Source organism: Hipposideros armiger, unplaced genomic scaffold (assembly GCF_001890085.2).
Source record: "Hipposideros armiger isolate ML-2016 unplaced genomic scaffold, ASM189008v1 scaffold_40, whole genome shotgun sequence".
Classification (NCBI taxonomy): domain Eukaryota; kingdom Metazoa; phylum Chordata; class Mammalia; order Chiroptera; family Hipposideridae; genus Hipposideros; species Hipposideros armiger.
Window position 1 is genome coordinate 4,623,130 of NW_017731390.1, and position 20,689 is coordinate 4,643,818.

General features: G+C 51.9%; 2 protein-coding genes across 6 annotated transcripts; both read right to left on the reverse strand.

Moving 5' to 3' along the window:
• Positions 1 to 1,135: 1,135 nt before the first annotated feature.
• Positions 1,136 to 12,357, reverse strand: GSDMB (gasdermin B). Its single transcript, XM_019638650.1, is given in 12 exon segments — positions 1,136 to 1,397; positions 1,400 to 1,495; positions 1,964 to 2,034; positions 2,420 to 2,558; positions 2,673 to 2,842; positions 4,972 to 5,080; positions 5,647 to 5,818; positions 7,398 to 7,479; positions 7,482 to 7,568; positions 9,794 to 9,842; positions 9,844 to 10,046; positions 12,214 to 12,357. Coding segments are annotated over 12 exon segments (1,314 nt in total). The 5' UTR covers positions 12,287 to 12,357; the 3' UTR covers positions 1,136 to 1,334.
• Positions 12,358 to 13,875: 1,518 nt separating this feature from the next.
• ORMDL3 (ORMDL sphingolipid biosynthesis regulator 3) lies at positions 13,876 to 19,839 on the reverse strand. Of its 5 annotated transcripts, none has more exons than XM_019638647.1 (4): positions 19,722 to 19,839; positions 16,037 to 16,236; positions 15,151 to 15,302; positions 13,876 to 14,750 (listed from the first exon to the last, which is right to left on the reverse strand). In XM_019638647.1, the coding sequence occupies exons 2-4, from the start codon at positions 16,208 to 16,210 to the stop codon at positions 14,615 to 14,617; spliced, it is 462 nt and encodes a 153-aa protein (XP_019494192.1). In that variant the 5' UTR covers positions 16,211 to 16,236; positions 19,722 to 19,839; the 3' UTR covers positions 13,876 to 14,614. The 5 variants fall into 5 exon arrangements, with proteins under 5 accessions (XP_019494192.1, XP_019494194.1, XP_019494193.1 ...); XM_019638649.1 differs by having other exon boundaries at positions 16,037 to 16,231; positions 19,722 to 19,825; XM_019638648.1 differs by lacking the exon at positions 19,722 to 19,839 and adding an exon at positions 19,181 to 19,515.
• Positions 19,840 to 20,689: the final 850 nt, after the last annotated feature.

Here is a 20,689-nt window from a genome sequence, read left to right on the forward strand (position 1 = left end):
CATGGCAGGGGTACTGGAGCCCGGCCATTCCTACCTGATGGGGCTCCTCCATTAGACGATCTTTGTTTGGGTCAGCTTGGCTGAGATGCTCAGAGCTGTACTGCAGTCTGAGACTTCCTACTGGCTCCTTCCCTTCTCTCCTTTCACAGGTTTTAGACCAGCAGTGTGATCCGATGGCTTGTCATGTCTCTTTCTGCTTCCTGTCCCTTTATTCTTCACAGGTTTTCCCCCAATAGGTCTTCTGCACGTCTAATTCCATGTTGGCACTGCTTCTCAGAGGACCCATACATAACTACGTTTTTTCATTTGCTCAGCATTATGTCTGACACTTATCCACGGTGTTATGTGTAGCACTAATTTGTTCTCTTTTATTGTATAAATCTATCACAATATATGTATCCGTCCTCATGTTGCAGGACATTTGAAGAGTTTTCAGCTGGGGGCTCCTATGTTAACGTTCTTGTATATGCATGTCTTTTGGTGAATATGTGCACTCCTTCCTCTTGGGTACATGCCTGGGAAGTGGAGTTGCTGGGTCATTGGCATATATTTAGCTTTAGTGGATACTGTCAAACAACCTTCCAAAGCAGGTAACCAATATACACTCCCAACAGCACTCATGAGAATTCCTGTTGCATATAATATTTTTACAAATTTGAAAAAAAATAATAACTCTAGTTCCAAAGATACAAAACAAATTTATGTTATATCATCCTAGCTTCATGTTTAAATGACTATTTAAAAAATTGTTGTACTGGAAAGATGTTAACATACCATTGTTAACATACAAATGTTAACAATGGTTATATATTAGAGGGAGAAGGGGAAGTACCCTTACCTTCAAATTTGAGAAATATTTGAAACGCTTTATAGCAAGCATATATTTCTTTCACTTTTAGTTACATTGTCTTAAAACAGAACTAAAAGGGTTACGATGACAAAGCAGCAGCCTCCTGCTCTCCTCTGCACCCCTCAGCCCCGCGCTCCCCGGCTTGGATTCCTGTAATTACTTTCTAGCTTCCAAAGATGTGTTGAAATCTCTTCCCTGCTGCCTTACTCTTTATTCTTGTGAGTTTCTATCTTTTCTATTGCTTTATTGTCATTTAGTGAGGTTTTGAGAGGGAGAGGAAATTAATATGCTCAATCTGCCACTTTTAATCAGAAGTCTGTGCATACAAACCAGGCTGGTTTTTGTACATTATCATGTAGGGAATGGGATGTATCAAAGAAGAGCCAGCTGCTTGTTTTAAAGACATCATTCTGGTGACCGAGGGGGAAGGGGATGGGGTGAGGATGGACTGGGGAGGGCGCACCCAGAGGTTTGTGGGGAGTGGTTAAAGAGCTGACAGACGGGAAGACACAGAGGTAGGCTTCTCACACAGCTGCAGCAGGATGGAGGCAGACACACATAGACGGCATGGAGAATCTGTGCCTCGGGGTCACAGCCCACGTCACGGGGCAGCTCACCCCAGTTCTGCTCCAGGGTAGACTCCACCTAGAAGGAAAGCCACCAGGCTGTAAAAGCTAGGAACAAGGAGATATACCAGAAATGGCTACTACTTGGCCACATTCCTTCATCCTGAGTTCATGGCGGAAACAGTACGGTAATCCATCATGGTGCTCTTTCCTGTGGAGCCTGGAGAGCCCGATACTCTCGCAACATAGCGAAAGGTACTGCTAACCAATCAGTGTTGGTACTTAAGATGGTGCCAACTGCTATCCCGGGACTAGCAGTTTTCCACTCCCCCCTTTTGCCCATAGGTAAGCAACAGAGCCTAAAAAGCCCATCCCAAAGTGTCCTGGAAACTCTATGTCCAGGGACTTGCCACAAACCAGCTGAATGGATGTGAGCTGACAGAGACTGTGAACTAGGAAGGGACAGAACCCTGGGACGTCTGGGTCCCTTGAGAGCATGGGCATTCACTTCTATGGTGACCCTGGCTCTCGGCCCAGGCTGTCTTACCTGCTCCTTCAACAGGGGCAGGGTCCCCTTCTCTAGGGCCTCAGCCACAAGCGCTTTTTCCTCAGACAGCTCTGGGGGGTAAAGATAAAAATAGGGTGGTTGGCAAAGAGGAGGGGCACAAAGAGGAGGTGGCACAGTGCTTCCGTGTCTGATCAGACCCAAGACAAGCACCAGAGGAGGTTCCAGAGAGCCTAGAAGGGACTGATTCCAAGCGGGCGCCTGCTGTGGCCCCTGCTTCCTCTTAGCCTGCAGGCGGTCAGGGATGGGGCTGAGAGGGAAGAGGAGGCGGTCTCAACCCCTGGCCGGGGGAAGATGGCTAGTTTCTGAAATGCGATGCTTTATCCCTCACCAAATGTAAAGGCAGTGTGTACCTCCTTCCTCCCAAGATCTGGTTCCCCACATGCCCCTCTACTCAACATTTCCTCCACGCCGGCAGACACCCAAACACCTCCTCACCCATCAAGGCATCCAGGAAACCCAGAATGGCTTCTGTGCGTGCCTCTACGAAGATCCCGGCAGCATTAAACAGGCTCCGTAGGAGAGGACTTGCGGGGCTCTCCATCTGTAGCTCATTGGCGAGCAGGACCTCAGACACCTAGGGCCAGGACGGGGGCGTTGAGCACTAGTCCCACTAGAGTAGATGTTGGCAGTGTGTCCACTGCCCTCCCCACTGGCTCCTCCCGCTCTCTGCCCCGATTCTTTCTTGGGCTCCTCCTCTTTGCTCTCCATCCTGCAGCTGCTCATCCTGGGTGAGGAGGCACTTCGTGAGGCAGCTTAGTCCATCTTTTCGCTCCTCCTCAGTCAGGTCCTGGAGGCCCCTCACCATGTCCTGCGCCTTTTCCTTCATGCTTCTGATGCCCTCCAAACTCAAGGACTTCCCTGTAGAGACAGCAGTTAAGAATCCAACCTACCCAGCCCAACCAGCTCCATGACCAAGACTCTTCCAGACCCCATTCTTGGTCTGTTTTGCTTCTGGAGACCACCTCTGTGTCTTCCCATCTTCTTATCTTTACCTGTTAAAATGAAGCATCCTTCTTCCTGGACACCCACCATCATTGCTTTCCGCTGACCCTGCTTCCATCTCCCTAGCTCTCCCCCAATCTAGTTCCAACTCCAAATTCTTCTCCACCTCCAGGAAATCAGAACTTATTTAGTCCTTGCTATTCAAAGTGCAGTCTTTAGACCACACTTGGAGTAGTGAGGATTTAGAGGAAGTTACAGCAGTGGTTCTCAGCCTTGGCTGTGTGTGTGTGAGAATCACCTGAGGAGTGATGAAAAATCCTGATACCCAGGCCACTACCCACACAGATCAATTAGAAATTCTGAGGGTGGAACTCGTTTTAAAGTTCTCCTAGGTAACATCTATATATAATCAACGAGAACCACTGTGTTTAGAGGAGACAGATGCAACCACGAGATAAAGTTGAAACCTGCTTTGGGCCCTGTCTTGCCCTTCTCCCCCAACCTCCCCCACATACATACTCAGCTACCCCACCTGAACTGCAGTCCTTAAGGCCAGAGAGCTCAAGGGTGAGTGGGTGCAGCCACCCTGAACACAGATGGCTCCCATTCTTACCTAGGTGACATGAAACACCATCTTTCTCTGCAAAGAAAGGAAGAATAATCTCAGAGAGTCTTTAGGTCACCTCCAGCCCGCTGTGGACATTTTCTTCCCAATGATGGAAGTTTTCATTCTTGGACTCTGTGCCCTCACTGCACATGTCAGGGGGAGCCCATGTCCTCATCATTGTATGTAAATGACAAAGCACTGTATTTGCAGACCCATTCCCACATCCTTAGAGATAGTCAGCCATAGGATTACGCCTAGGTGGCTGAGGGAGAAACAGACGCCCAGAGAGGGTGCACTTTGCCCTCAGTCACTCAGCAAATATGAGTCAGACCAGGGACTGGATCTATGCCCTGACTCCTCTGTTATGGCACTTAAGAATGACAGAGATTCACCCTTTTGTGCTAGCAAGACCTTGCCAGCACTGAACCTGCAACTTCTACAACTTCCAGAAGTTGCTTGAATTTTCGACCACACGTGGACTTCTCTCTATCCCTTCCCAAGGCCTCTTAGGCAGTACAGTTCTCCTGGGATCCAGGAAAAGGCTCTAAATTCCAGAGGAAGCCACATTCAGAATCACAGGAATCTTCTAGTCTAATCTGTTTATTTTAAAGTCAGGATAACCACAGCTCAGGAGGCTAATAAGTGGGAGAGCCACAACTAGACCCTAAGGCCATCTGACCCCCAGTCCAGGGCTCCTTTTACAGCCAGTTCTATCACAGAAGAACTGGCCAGGTGCTTCCTAAGCCTTCCGTTAAGGGCTGTGACCCCAGGATCCATCCAGCACACTGACCCACACAAAGCAAGTCAAAGTTGTTGGAAACTCTAGGCCAACATGTAATCCAGCTTGCTTCTCCAACAGGCAGATTTTTCTCCTGCCCTTTATCACAGGTCCCATCCCTGTGCATCCTATTACATGCTTAGCCTTAATCACTCTATAATTCCAGGCCATTTGTTGTTATCCTCTTTTTAAAAATAGTATTCTTGCCATTCTAGAATGATGAACAGGAGGCCCAGAAGCTCAGTTACCTTCTGGAAAGGATTTTGTTTTGCCAGAGAAACAAACATCTAAACTGATGCAAAAAAGGGGGGGGGGGGGGGGGGGGGGAGAGAGAGAGAGAGAGCGAGAGCGCAGTTATCAGAAAAGGCCAGTTTTCTCAGTGTAAGTTCCTTCTTTCTAGTCTCTCTCCAATCCTCACATCCTGCCCTCCCCCGAAAAAATAATAAATACTGGAAGAGAGATAGGAGTTAACGCCTGTAGGGAAGGATTAGTGTCAAGATGGAGCAGATCCTGGGTCAGCGGTGTCTGAGCAAGGAACCTCTCAGTCCTTCTTCCCAGTCCTGAACCCTCCCTCTTCCTTGGAACTTCCCCCCCACCTTCAAGCTCAGCAGGACCCCTCCAGGCTGACACAGAGCCTGACTGAATTGACCCCCATCCCACCCACCCCCACCAAGCCTTGCTTATTCATCGTCTCCATGTTGGGGAAGATGACCTGCTTTATTCCATAGCCCAGGACCTGCTTGGGGGGGATGGTCACTGCCCTCTGGTGCTAGGAAAAAGGAGCCCACGTTGATTGATCGCTAGGTGCTTTACACAGTTACTTTGCCTGATCTCCCAACAACCCTGGGAGCTAGACATTTTATCCCCATTTTACAGCTGACAGAATTGAGGCTCAGAGAGGGTCAGTAGGTGAGCCAGTTTCACAGCTAAAAACAGTAGCAGAGCTGAAATTTGAACCCACATCTGACCTCAAAACTCAAGTTGTTTCAGCGAATATATACTGGGACCCATTTTGTTCAAGGCACTGCCTCCTGCCTCCTGAAAGGGGAGGCAGACAATGAATAAGCAAAAACCCCCACATAATTATAAACTGTGGGAAGCGCTAACAAGCAGATGCAAACAAGGCATCACCATAGAGTGCCAGGGGAGGAACTTAGCAATGCCACACACACATTCTTGGGCAAAAGAAGTCATAAGAAGGCCAAGGAGCCAGACTGCTCAGGGAGGCCTGGAGGAAGAGCTGCAGAGCCTGGAGCCTGGGCTGGCATTCTCCCTACCCACAGTGGGGGGGCCCAGGCTGGATCTCCTGCAGTCCCTCCCTCCCAGGACCCTGACCTTGTGTTCATATTTGAGACTGCAAAGATCCAGCTGGCTCCAAAATGCGTATTTCTGTTCACTTTTCAGGGTTTCCTTCCTTGCTGTCTTCACAGTTTCTGTCACCAGATACAGGTCTCCTCTCATTGTCTGGATGGATTGGAACGAAGTGGGTAGTTTTCTCTTCAGCTTCCTGGAAGGAATGGGGGTGGGGATGAGAGTTCAGGGTCTCAGGGGCCCCACCTCTCAGGGACCTTTCTCCCTCTCCATCAGCTCGTTCCTATGTGAGATTAAGTGCTTCAGAGGCTGGAAAACCAAGGCATACAGCACCCACATTCACAGTGCACTTTACCCACTGTGGGGGCAAGAGGGTGCAAGGTGTGAAGGGAGCTCACTAGCATTTATGGAAGACTACAGTGGGCCAGCACTGCAAGACCCTTCACACGCCATTTCATTTCACCCTCACCACAACCCTATGTAGGTGACCATTTTTTACAGAAGGAAATTGAGGCTTAGAGACAGGTTGCAAATGGTCCAAGGTCACACAGTTAATAAGTATAGGGCTGGGATTCAAACTCCGGTCTGTATGAGTCCAAAGCATGTGCCCTTCCCATGGTACTGAGATAGGCATCTGCCCAGTCCACCATACCCCCTTCTCTGAGAAGGGGCTCCAGCTCCTTGCTCTGGTCCCTGGGGCCTGGCTGCATTGTCCACCCTTGGGCTCCAGGAGGCATCTCTGATTCCATAAGGAAATTTGTTTTCTGACTACAAATAGCCTGATGGAGCTTCTGGTATTTTCAACCAAAAAACCTTCAAGGAAGACCTACATCCTTGCTTCTGCTGACTTTCCTCTACCCAGTCCAGTATACTGCCCCCAGCTCTATTTATACATAACACATAGCCTCACACTAGAAACAATAGGCCTTCTAGAAAAAAATTGAGCTCCCTTTGAAAAACTCCAAAGGGCCCTTCCCAGCAATACTGTGGTAGGGCTCAAAGGACCAGTAAAATGTCACTGTGAGCCTTTCAGCTTTTAATGAAAAGAAAAACCAAATGGCATCCACCTCATTCAGAGAGGGTTGGCCCAGGAGAACCAGCTCCAGAAGAAAACACCAACAACAAAAAGATTGCTGAAAGGGGAGGCTGGTGATGTCCCTTTAAGTCCCTTGGAAGCACCAGGCCCTCAGCAATCAGAACCTCTGTGGCACTTGATTGGTGCCACCCAGGTAGGGGAGTGTGGTGCAGGAAATGTTCCACAGGGGTGCTTTGATTTCACTGTGCTTCACTTCAGCTGTCTTACCGAGTATACCTACCGTAAGCTGGGGATAAACACAGAGGTTAGCAAAGTCTGTCCCTGGTCATGAGTTGTTCCTAGTCCAGTGAGGGAGGGGGATGTGGAAACCTCTGGCTTGCCACAAGGCAGAGTAAAACAAGCATAAAATACGGATTTGAGCAAGTCAGTATAGGAGAGCAGGGGAGAGTGGCCTCTTGAAACCAGTAGGTTTTGGTCCAAATCAGAGAAATCAGTCACTCTGGAGGGCAGCAGGGATGTGAGTGAATTGAGGGTGTCAGTAGAAGGTTTCCGAGAGGCTGATCCTAGAAGAGTGAGAAGGCTTCCTGAGGTGGAGAAGAAGGCAACATGCTTGAGTAAAGGAGTGGGTTGAAGGAGTGCTGGGAGTAAGGAGAGGCTGAACCAGCCAGGGTGACCCCCTGGTGCCCAAAATGGGCTTCTCCCTTTCATCCTTCCCACTGCTACCTATCTCCAGCCTCACCTGTTCTCAAGGGAATTCAGATGTTGCTGGGATATCCGGGTCTTTGCTATCTGGATTCTCTGCTCCTGGGACCCATGGAAAGCCCTAGAATTGTTATTTCTTTGGGCAATTTCACTGTCAACATGCCATTTGAGTCTACCGTATCCACAACTTGGAACTCAGCCTTTTGGCCTGGAAAGAGAAGGGAAAAGGTCACACTAGTCTCTGAATTTCCAGAGAAAAAAAGACATTTTGGAACTGGTTGAAATATGACAGAACTGGGAATAGTGCCTTGACTCAGTCCTGTATGTGTGACACTAATGTCTCAGGCCCCACTGGTTTCTTGAGCAATGTAAAAGTTGGTGTGTACTTTATCAGAGAGAAAAGGAAAAATCAAACCTTATGCAAACAGAGTACAGCATGGAGAAGGGGTATAAAGACTAACTTTACATTGGAGAAGCTTGATGAATGCTACCTCAGCCAGGTGACCAAGATAAACATCAACAGTGAAAGTCATGTTGACAGTATGTACCATTGATATGATGTAATGAGCGTGGCACTTTACCTCAATGGCCTCCCTCCCCCAAACCCATTATTACCTCAATCTAACCATGAGAAAAAGACATCAGACAAATTCCAATAGAGATGCATCCTACAATATGCCTGACCAGTACTTCTTAAAACTGTCAAGGTCATCAAAACCAAGGAAAGTCTGAGAAATTGTCACAGCCAGGAGGAGCCTATGACGACTAAGGAGATATGATGACTAAAGATAATGTGGTGTCCTGGATGGAACCCTGAGACAGAAAAGGGACATTAGATAAAAACTAAGACAGTCTCAATAAAGTATGGACTTTAGACAGAAGAAAGAAAAGGGAGGGAGGGAAGGAAGGAAGGAAGGAAGGAAGGAAGGAAGGAAGGAAGGAAGGAAGGAAGGAAGGAAGGAAGGAAGGAAGGAGAAAAAAAAAAGAAAGCGCACACTTTAACACGACCACCAGCACCATATAGTTAAAAAAGAAATAATCCATTTGAAAAGGGAGCAGGCCAAGTTGCTAAAAATAAATTCAAACTACCAATTCATTTCATTCTTATGAATTTTTTTTAAGTTTGGTTTCACCTCTGCCTCTGAATTTTTTTATGCAAACAGACTTTTTCTTAAAAGAAGTTAACTGACTTAGTCAAGCTTTTTTTTTTTTTTTTTTCATACTCACACTTTGCCTCTGCCTCTGGGGAGTATTATGATCAAGGCAAAACATCCTAACCCTGATTTAGATTTTTTCTGTTTTCTGTGAACTGATCATTTGGCAAACTGATTTTTTTGAGAATTACCTTTTAGGAAATTGGCTCTTGGCCATTTGCCTTTCAGAGAATTGACTCAGAGTCTTTGAAAAATGCTAATCTGAAATTTTCCTAAATCCCCTTCCTTGCTTCGTTAAACTCTGCTGTGGACACAGCTGCCACCTCCGAGTAATCTGGGCACTGCTCTTGGTCACTTAACAGCAAAGCCTGGCACATGACAGGTGCTCTAAAACTGTACAGTCGTACTGTTAGAATTCTTTTCCATCTCTTGGTGAGTCCCAAATGGGCGATAGCCGAGATGCCTGAGCTGTAAAACTCCTCTCCATGAGGCATGAGACACTGAAATAAGATCTCCAAGTAAGAGTTCCACAACACTCTCCCTGGGGCTTGTAAAACCCAACAAACCCCAGGAATAGCTGAGCATGGAGGCAGAGGGATGGAACAGACACCTCTGCAGATCCCTTAAATCCCTTAGGGAGTTCTGCTCGCCCATTCAATCATGATCTCCAGGGAACATGAAAGGATACAGTAATAACCGCCACCAGCAGAATGATTGGGGCGAACTTTTATTGAATGTTCCTTTTGTGCAGACGCTGTGATAAATGATTTACGTAATTTATCTCATTTGATTCTTGCAACAGTCTGCTTGAGTTAACAGATAAGGAAACAAACTTAGAGAGATGAAGCAATTTGTCCAGAGGTCACCCGGCTGGTAGGTGTCAGAGCCAGGCTTAGAAACTGGATGCCCCAACTCTACAGCCCGTGTCCTTTCTTTACCACTGAGCAAACTCCATTTATTTATCTGTTTAAATGATAAACATACAAACACATGAGAAGACATCAGCTAATTTAAAAGTGAAGTATTTACTAAGGGAAGAAATAGGAAGGGAGGACCATTTAGGAAGAGTTTCCAAGAAAAGTAAATTTCCATGTTCCCCCGTTCCCTTCTCCCCTTGCAGCTCTTCTGTGCATTTCTTAAATTGAGGTGTGTGTCTATACAAATCCCAGTTTCTTTGTTGACTGGTTGACTTGGTTGATGGCAAAGGGGACTTGAATGTGGGGTGAGTGGGAGGGGCGAAGTCTCCTGGCTGGCCATCTCTTACATACCTCATACTGACCTTGGGACCCAGAATCCAGCTTATCAAACTGCCCTTCTTTACTCTCCTCTCTCCAGTATGTCCTCCAGGGTGAGGTCTGTACTGTAGTAGCGGCGTCCCAACAAATTTCTCTTCTCCCTCACCAGACAGAAGCAATGACGCCTGTCAGCTTCCACGATGCTTCTGACAGCAATCATATCACCTCCAGTGTCCATCTCTTGGACCACAACTCTTGTGATTTTCTCAAATACACTGGACATTGTGCCTGGATCAACTGGGAAAAGGAAGCCAATTTCAGTTTGGGGGATATTGGTTCAGGTTTTTCGATCTTGTACCTTTGGCAGCTTGGGGTCAAGGAAGATCCAATGGTTCTAGGACAACCAGGGCTTGGGATATTCACCTTCCCTGTTTCTAGAAGGTGAGGTGGTCACTACACACTAAGGAGGGGTGACCACCACAAATGGCACATTCTCCTCTGCCCCCCATGGAACTCTTCTGCAAGAAAGATGGAGCGGTGATTGCCCCAGATGGAAAGTGAGACCTGTTTTCTGCATCTCCCACAGCAGAGTTGCTCCCTTGCACAGAGGGACCTGAGGGGTGGGAAGGCAGGCCCACCATCCCCCAGCCAGACCCTCACCAGTGCTGATGAACAGAAGTCCCAGGAAGGGAGGAGGTCCGTAGCTCAGCCCTCACATTGCCAACACCAACTGATTACTTTTTCCTTTGGCTCTGACTCCTGGGCCTCCCTCCCTTGTTGTATTCTGCAAGGCAGTTGGATGGGTGCCCCTACCAACCATTTCCCAATAAGATGGTGGTAAGTTGGCCTCAGAAGGAAACAGAAGAGAAAGGATGGAGTGCAAGAGTGGCTTGGAGCTGGGCACCGTGTGCAGCCCCCCCACCCCCATCTCTGACCCTCTCTCCTGTTTCTGGTTCACCTTCTGAAAGATCTCCTTACACTTTGTAAAATAAAATGAACCCCAAAACCGCACCTAGAGCATCTTCCCTCCCACCACTCTCCCCTTTACACCCTCCTGGTCTACAACCGGCCCCTGTCCCCATCTCCCCTGCCCTGCAGGGTCCATCACCAGTCCAATCTAACACAACTGCTCCTTCCCCATCTCCATTCAACAGCAGCTCTTGGTCCCTGCCACACTGGACCCTTCAGGCTCTCTTACCTCCAAGTCCTTCTTATTCTTTCTCCTCCCATCAATCATTTGGCAACTCCTTCCTTTTGCGATCTCTTTGCCTTTCCTCAGGCCCCTGTGCTTCTCTCCTGGGGCCAGGCCTCCCCTCACAAGCTTCCTGGGCGCCACTTCCCCATTCCTACCTCTGGCCACCTTCCCCTAGGCCCCTTCCGGCTGGCCCAGGCACCGATTCACCCGTGCTCCCTGCTCCCTACCCCCATCATGGTGGCCAACTCTTAACTCACTTCCAACCTAGGAATTCTTCTGGGTGTCTGGAAAGGCAGTGCCCAGGGCCCACGGGCCATCTTAGATGCTACCCACCTCTCCTCTGTCCTCGGCTGCTCACCAAAAATGGAGGTTGTGAGAACCCCCTCTATAAGATCTCTGCACAGTTCATGGCCACTGTGTCTCAGGAAGCTATTATAAGGGAATTGAAAGGGACTGGAAAGCTGGGTAGGGCTTGGTGCCCTACCTCTCAGGCTATTAGATAAGTCACTTTATGACTGGGCTGGAGGCAGATAAGATCAGAGGTAAGAAACCCTTCCCTCCTCTAGGACCCAGGGAATATATGATGTATAATCTAGGTGAATTTGGGCCAGAGAATCGTACAGAATGGGGCACACTGGGCTGTGCAATCCGGTGAATTTGGTATAGAGAAATAGAAATATGGGTGGGTACCAACCAAGTGCCAGCAGGCAATGACTAGGCTGTACCAGGGATACGAGAGTGATCTGGCTGGAACCAGCTGCCATATGCCATCCTACGGTGGGAAACCCTGAAGACTCAGAGAGCGACAGCAGCTAACTCCTGTGGGGACAGGCTGGGCCAGTAAGGAGGACTCAACCTTGCTCCCCATCACATGCTCTCACGTGGCCCTCTCAGGGAGATGCCACTACCTGTCCTCTTCACCTGCCTCCTTGTCCAGGAAGAGGCCTCTGGCTCCGCCCCTCAGAGATAACCACCCGAGTGAGCCCCACCTGTCTCCTGGCCCCTGCCTCCCTCAATTCCAAAAGGACGTTTCAGGAGATGACGGTGGTAGCAACAGTGGTAATAATACTAAAACAGCTGCCATGTACTCCGTGCTTACACGTGCTGGGCATTGTGCTAATCCTCTCAACAGCCTTAAGAGGTATTATCGTTATACAACAAAGGGAGAAAGTGAAGCTCAGGGAAGTAACTTGGCAAGGCCACAAAGCCAGTAGGTGGCAGAGCTGGGGTTTGAACCCAGATTGTTGGTGATGTGCCCTAGCCCCTCACCTACTGCACCGTTGCAGGTCCATGGAAACCCCCAAGGTACCCCCACCGCAGGACGGAGCCCAGGTGGCTGCATTTCTCCTCCCAGGGATGCATGGGCCTCACTCAGGGGAGGGCAGGGAGTGGAGGCAAGAGGTGGACTTGGGCAAAGATCCTGTGCTCTTCCTGACACCCACTCCCAGGGCACTGTGATGCTAGACCAGGGCCAGAGAGGAGCCCAGGCTGCCGGGCAAGCTCCTCCCTTCTACGTGGGACTTTGTCCTGGGAACGACAAATGATACTGCACAGAACAAGCTGAAAGGCCAGGAGCCTCGGAGATAGAGCTCCTTTGCTAAAGGGCTCCTCCCTCTCTGGCCATCTGAGCCTAAATAAGTCCTGGGGGTTAGCGCCTCCCCTCCACGCGTGCTTATGGGAGGGAGGGGGGAGCATGAAGATTCTCCTGTAGGCAGAAAGGCCAGGAGATGCAGCCCTCCCAGCGAGGGCGCACTGAGGGGAGAGAGGTCAGCATGGGGAAGGCACTCAGAAGCAAGGCTCGGTACCGCTCGGGAGTCTGGCTTCATAAATGCTGGACTGACCCCCTCCCCGGCCCCGGCCCAACCCATCTCTCTGCCAGCCCAGCCTGGCTCAGCCAGCCTGTGGAGCCCAGAGGTGGAAGTTCTATCAGAGGAACAGACATGTCAAGTCACAGGATCCTGCTCTCTGCCTGCGGCTGCTTCCATTTCTCGCACAGCCCCCTGCTCTGCTGGGGGCAGAAGAGCAGAGGTCCCAGGGTCCCTCCCACTACCCAAGCGGAGGGTCCAACTGATGCTGCCACATTGCCCGCACCCCTGCCCCCCCCTCCCCAGGGCCCTCCAGGAAGCAGAGGCCAGACTCAGGGGGAAACAGGAACACATTGTCCTTTATTTGTGTTTCTCAGAATACTGTACAAAGGGAGTAAAAATCCTATTCACACTTTGCTTAGAAAGATTTTGAGGTGAAAGTTCCCTATGATACATGGGGTGGGGGTTGGGGGACCAGGAGGCAGAAAAGTCAGTGACCTGCCTCAGGATCCTGGAAAGGGGCACAGGCACCCACACCTTTTCAAAAGTAACGCGCAGACCCTAGTCAGATTGGGGAGGGGAAAGGGGGCTTCTCTCCGAACCATGCTCAGGCTCCCGCCCCACCTCTTTTCTCCTCACGGGAGGAGAAAGTGTCTGCAGGCCACTCCTTGCACCTTCCACTGTCCTGCACAAAAAGGGACCATGCACGACTGCAGCCCACCGACCCATTTTGGGGTGACCTCAATAGCCCCACATGTGCATGCCACACAAGAGGCCCTGCCCCAGCGCCAGTCTGCACAAGAAGGCTACGATATAAAGGGCTGTGGAACGGTCCCACCATTCATTGTTTCTATCCCAGTTTCCCCACGCCCCTCACACCACTGTAGAAAATGGTGTCAAAGTGGACCTGTGCTTACGATGACTCACGGGCCTCTCCCACCCATCTCGGCTGCCTCACGCCAACCCAGGAGCTCCGAGCCCACAGCAGCCTCCCTTCCTATTACCACCACCATGCTGTGGGTAAACAAGCTCTCTAAGCCTGCCCCCATCCTTGACCACTTTCCAAAAGATGAGGCTGGGTCTAGCTTGTCCCCACCCTCCCTCCCTCCCTCCCTCCTACCAATCTCTGCTACTGTGTGTCCCCCTTCTTCGAAGTCTCAACTCACCATCCCCACCCCTTCTCCCAACCCCTCCTTGTCTCCACCAGGGCAGGATGGGGGCAGCCCTGGCCCCCTCACCTCTGGGGCCAGGCCATCCACGCAGCGCCCCATCACCCCTTTCCTTACCCCGCCCCCAACTCCCACCCACTCCCCAGGGTGGGTTGCAGGGAAGCTGCCAGAAGCATGAGTCTTTGATTAGACGGTTCTCTTCCCAGAGGGATGAGGCGCCATCACACACTGGCCTTCACACATACAAGCACACACTGAGGGTCATCCTAAAGACTTCAGAACTAAAGTGAAACAGTCAGAAACTGTACCGTCCCCTCACGGGGGTTAAAGTGCTATAGCGGTCTGAGGAGGTGCAAGTGAACAGAGGGTTTCCCTGGCCTCTTGTCCCAACCTCACAGGTCTGTGTTCAGCCCAGGAGCCCAGCCGGTTCTACGACCACCCCCTCAGAGTCTTTATCCAAAAGGCAAAAGGAAAAGATCAAAAAAATCAGAAGGGTCAGGGCTGCGGGGAGGGGAGTATCCCAACCCCACTACAAGCTACTTCAAGTTGGCTACTGAGGGAAGTGAGGGGGGAAGCTAGGGCCCAGAGGCTCAACCCCCATCTCTGGCAGTATCCAGAGGCTCCTTCTGTCTTCAGCATCACAGCACAGGCGTCTACCCCTCCCCCGCCATCTGGGCAGGGAAAGGGGCTGCACCCTCAGTACTTATTGATTCCAAAAATCCGGACTCCATGGAGCTGGGGCAGCTTGGGGATGAGCACGCTCATCAAGGACACAGTGTTGAGGATGAAATGGATCTGGTCGTACTTGGTATAGAAGCTGGTGAGGAAGTACCTGGGGGGGAAGGTTGGGGAGAGGTATAAGGCTCTGTCTGGAAGACCCCTTCCTCCCTCTCTCCCTGGATGGGGACAGGCACATTCCTGACAGCTGAGAAGTCATGGGAAAGGCCCCCAGAACAGAAGTAGGGGTGCAAGATCTCCCAGGCTAAAGAGACTTCTCCCAACCCAGACCCTTTGCTTTGCCCCAGGCCTGTGGGCCTATCTCACTGGCAGGAAGGAAGCCCCAATTGAGGAAAGACAGGGCCAGGGAGGTGCAAGGCCTGAGCCCAGCACATGACCAGGGATACGCCAGCTTCCCTTCCTCTCCTCGTTCCTATGCCAAGAGTCAAGCTGGCCCCAGGGTCCCCCAGACCGTGGCCTGCCTGCTAGCATCCTCCTCTGCCCAAGGCACTCACAGCACGATGGGTGTGATGGTCAAGAATTTCCGCGATGCTGTGAACTGGACCCCGTAGTCCATCTGCTCCCAGTGGGTTAGCAACCTCGCCTTGCCCTGGTCTGGGGTCTCGAAGGGTGTCCCCTTCACCGTATGTAGGAAGATGTACATGCCCTGGAGGGAGGGGCCTTCATTAGAGGACACAAAAGGCAAAAGGCCCTCCAGCTCGGCTTCTCCACCCTCGTCACAGAAGTGGGCTCCGGGTGATCTGGAGCCTTCCCTCTGCTGGGCGGGGGCACGTGGGCTGGAGGTCAGAATGAGGCAACTGGGAGCCTGGCAGGAGAGTAAGAGAACCCACTGGGTGAGAGGGCAGGCCTGGCATGAGGAGACACACAGGGAGGAAGTCAGCGCAGAACTGTGCTCCAGCCCCATGGCAGCCTCCCTGTGTCGGCGGGGCAGCAACAAGCTGATGGGAAGGAACTAGGCCCCTGCTCGTCCACCAAAAGAGAACAAGGTAGCAAGCAGGTGGTGAGGGAGCAGAGAGGGGCGAGACTCAAAGATGACCTGAGGTCCTAATCTGGGGAAGGGGCATTGCTGCACCGGGCCAGGCACCTGGGTCCTGGGCGCTCTTTGGGACCCTTAGTTCAGCTCTCAGTGGCCCCTCTTCCAGGCCCACAAGCTACCCCATCCTGGAGATGTGGACACATCTGCAGATTATATTCCTCTTATTGGAGTCACAGGGCTGGAACTCAGAAGGGGCAGTGCGACCGAGATGAGAGCTGGGTCTGGGCTCTGGTGACAGATGTTGGCAGCATGACTTCTTGCCCACATGTGGGGGCTCCTCCTACTCCTCGGCCCCGCCAAAGAGCAGCCCACAGGGCCGGGGAGGGTGGCAGGCAGGCCCTCACCATGTTGTGGATAAGGTTGGTGAGAGTCCAGACGACAGGGACGCTCACGAAGGGGATGCTGAGCAGCACGACATGGAGGAGCCCGATGGCCAGCACATAGGACAGCCAGATGCCTCGGCTGTTCATCACCCGTGTGTTGGGGTTCACCTCGCTGTGCGCCGTGCCCACATTCATCCTGCTGCCCCTCTCCTGCCGCTGTTCTGCAAACAAGCAGCACAGGTGAGACAGGTCACACCACTTTCCCTGCCCCCTCACACTCTCACACCCCGCGGGAGGGAGGCTGTGCTCTCCCTAAGAACTCCAGGCAGTTCTACTGTTTTGGTTCGCACACAGCCAACAACGAGGAAGCCAGAGAAAGTTCACTGACTTAATGTTATTCATTTCCCAATGCTGGGCTGGAATAAACACCAGGCTGCCTTGTACATCATCCAATCAGGACAGACCCCTTCGAGGCAGGTGTCCTGGGTAGATAGGTCATCAAGAAGCCTCCAGTCCCAGAGCAAAGAAACCACTGCCCCTCCCTCAATCTCATCCTCTAGAGCAGCGGTTCTCAACCTGTGGGTCGCAACCCCTTTGGGGGTCGAACGACCCTTTCACAGGGGTCGCCGGGTACTTGTATGTGGGTGTATCTGCATGTGGGCCTGGAGACGGATAGAGGAGCGGTGTCTCGGTTCCTAAGACCATCGAAAATATGTGTTTTCCAATGGCCTTAGGCGACCCCTGTGAAAGGTTGAGAACCGCTGCTCTAGAGCATTCTCATCAGGACCCTCTTCCTACAAAGCCCTCTCCTGGGCTTTCCCCTCAGAATCACTCAGCATAACCCCTGCTGAACTATCTCACTGAGGGCCTGATATGAAATATCGCCTACCTCTCCCCACCTCCCCAATCAAAAGGAATAAAAGGAGGTGGGGCCTGCAAGGACAGCAGTGGCCGAGATACTTGGGAAGGTCATTGCTTCTACCCATCTCACCTAATTCTCCAGTCCTGGATCTCCCCGAACCCTGACCCACGAGGACTGACAGGATAGAAAGAGGGAGGTAGAAAAGAAAAAACAACAGATTCAGGACAACCTTTGCCCAGACCTGGAAGCCTTCTTCTTGGTGACACAAAACAACCCATCCAGATGTTTTATCCATTTGGCAGCCACTCAAGCTAACCCTCGTGATACCACCCACTCTGCTGCCAAACCACCAGGGCCTTTTTCTCCACCAGAGGAGAGGTGAGGACAGAGAACATGGCCAACATCTACAGCTCTCATGGTAGCTGGAACCCACACCAACATACCCCTCCCAAGGACACAAAACCACACCTGCAGCCTCTCTCCTGCCCCCTTTCCTCTCTGCCCCACCCATCCTCACCTTGGCCTCTGTTCCCCGTTTCCAGGTGTAAGTAGCACCATGCCTTCCCTTGCCCAGCTCCAATGGCAGAAACATGCAGCAGAAGAACCAGGACTGCCCTTGATGCCCAGGAAACAATGCAACCCAGTTGCATTCCTGGATGCAGGTAAGGAGGGGAATGAGCAGCCCCTTGTCCAGAGTTTGGCTGTCCCCAGATTCCTGAGGGCCCTGTGACCAACAGGAGGTGGGAACAGATGGTGCCTTTGTACTGGCTCACCTCCTGAGCTAGGGGAATGTCCTGCCTGATCAAGACCCTAAGGTCATCACCATGGTAACAGCCCCATCTCCCCCGGGCATGCAGGAAGGGGTCCCAGATGGGGGTATCCTGGAAGTGCCCAGAAGGACACCTCCCTCACCTTACTGCCACGAACCCCCTCAGACTCAGCTGCTATCTGTCTCTGGTTAGGATCACAGCCAAGCCTGCGTAGGCACCAGAATTCTCAAGGATCAGTTTCTTACTTCCAGGATAATGGGAACAACTTTCCTCTTTTCAGACAGCTCCAAGCTTTGAGACCTCAGGGGAAATGTGATGCACAACACACCTTCCCAACATGCAAACATATGTGAGATGACCCAGGGTGCACCTTAGAAGTGATACTCCTGGGTCCATCAACTCAGCCCATTAGGCTGGATAATTGGGCCCAACAGAAACCCAGGGAAGAAAACCAGGACTGGCTCAGTTGTTTACCTTCCCAGGGGCTTGGGGCTTCAGCTACCCTAACACAGCTCCTGGGACTCCTACTACACAAAATCCTCCATCTGGCAGGGGAGGGGAGGGCTGGCTAGGAAGTGAGGGCTCTGAAGGACTTATTACTGACTAAGGAAAGAGAAACAATTCCCCAAGTCTCACCAGAAGTTGCTGCCCCTCTCCACTTCTCCCTAACCTAGACCTACAGGGTATAGGAGTAGAGCGAGACCTCTAGCCCTCCCTGGCATTTTGTCCAGGAATGCCAAGAGCCTTGCTAAATCCCAGATCATTCATTGCACACTTCTTTCTGGCTCAAACAGAGCATCCAATAAAGCCTGATGAGTCTAGGAGGGGCCTAGACCTAGGACCTAATTGACATCCTGGGAAGCTTCTTCCTGAAGCCTAAACACTAACTTCCCTGGGAGCAGGAATCCCAGGAGACAACCCCGTCCAAAAGACAAATGAGATCAATAAATTAAGAAAAAGACTGGCAGCCAGGAAGCACTCTTAAGACTTTTGTGTGACTAAGGATACAAGTCACTTCCATTAGTAAGATAGCCAATTGCCCCTCGCCTAGAAAGGGAGGAGTGGGGAGAAGCGGGCAGAGGTAGAACAAGTCTACCGTGGCTGAGACTGAAAAGTTCCGTCTGAGGCCATAGCTGGCAGGTGGCTGCCCGTGCCAGTCCCTGATGTGGTTTCATAACCTGCCTCAAACCAGAGCCTGCAGCGACTGTTCTGTTAACTACTTTCTTGCTGGTAGCTTTCCTACTCCTTTCTTCCCTTCCCCCCGGCTCCACACACAAATATCCCTGCCCAGCCTGTCTGTCAGACACCTAAGCCAAGGCCACAATGCGTCCCAGGGCAGCTGCCAGGTGAACGATTCCCATTCTCTCCCCCAAGTAAAGGCAGCCCTTTAAGCAGCAAACCTTTTGCCTTCTGGATGAGGCGCACAAGACATCCAAGCCTGCAACAGGACCCCAACGGGGAGTACCTGGCAGCACGCCACCATGCCATTTTCATTCTGCCCACCCACCAACCCACATGGCCTCAGTAGCTCACCTCTCAGCTCTGGCCCTGCCTTCCCGGACTCGAGAGGGCGGTGGAAATGGAGTAGTGGGGCGAACCCCCACTAGCTCAGGGAGAATGTGAAACGAAGAGGAGTCCTCACTATTGTTGGGGTTTTCTGAGTGGGCTCTCAAGCCAAAGGGAGGCCTCCGGCCCCGCTCCCCAGCCTCGGACCTCGCGCTCACTGCCTGGCCGGGTCCGGAGCCCCACCCCCACCTCCACCTCCACGCGTTCACCCAGCCCTGGAAGCGGCCAAATCTTCATCCCCGAAGCCAAGCCACTCCCGGTCCCTCACCCACAGCTGGAGCCCGAGCGCTCCCTTACCACCACCACGCCCCAGCCTCGGCTTCCCAGCCCGACTTTCCCCTTTGGGCATCCCTTCGGCTCATGCACCCCCCCCCCACCTCCGCTCAACCTGCCCGGGTTCCCTCCGGCCCGGGGCGCCTCCCTAGCAGCCCCCACCTCTTTCCCGCCCCGCCTCTAGCCTCAGGAGCCTCCCGTTTCGGCCAACCTGAGGCCGCCCGTCCGGACTCACCGTGCGGGGCCGGAGGTCGAGGGCCCTGGAGGGCCCGGGAGAGGTGCCCAGGGGCGGGGGCCGCTGCTGCTAAAGCAGCTGTAACAACCAACGGCGGCAGCCACCCCGCTGGCAGCTCCGGCCGAATCAGCGTCCCGCGCCAGCCCCCGCGACGTCACCACCCAGCGCTAGCCTGCCCGATGCCTTCTGGGAATTATAGTTTCTCCACCAGCTCGCGTCCCCGCCCGCCCGATGCCTCCTGGGACTGGTAGTTCTAGTTCCCCACCAGGCCTCGCTAGGCCCCTGGGAAATTTCAATGGGTCGCGGTACTAAGATCCGATGGTATTGCTTTGGTGCGTAATAACTGCTTTTGCGTCTGCACGCTTCAAGTGCGGTTTACACTTGCCCCGTCTTGCAGATGAAGAAACTCAGAGTTCTAAGAGAAGGCCGAAGGATGTGTTTTCCTCTAAAGCTGGTTTGCCATGTCAATCACATGTCTGCCTTTGGAGCAGACGGGAAAAGAATGAGTTGTCGTTCCAAAAGGGTTTGCTGACACTAAGGAAGAGAGACATTACTGCTAGCATTAGGGCACTTGTTTGACTCTCATTGAGAAAATGGGCTCTCTCAACAGATGCAAAGCAGGAGTGGTGTGGCCCCTGCCTCCAACAACTTAAGTCAAAGTCTCCGTGTCTGGCGACCTGGTGCAGCCAGATGAAGCGGCGTGGCTTCGACCGTATGCTGGTACTTCTTGTCTGTTCCTGTAACTAACAGAATGATCCAAGAAAAAGGCCTGCTGAAAACGTGATGTAAGGCTACCCCTGCACCATAAGGAATGTAGGTAAGTGTGTAGCTATTGGCAAAAGCATTTCAGCCTGCTCGAAGAGGCGTTCCTGGAATTGCACTGCAATGCCTAATGTTTGCAAGTGACTGCACTCAAGACATACGAGCCTCAAAGCAATTGCAAACATTTTGCCACCTAAGAGAAGGAG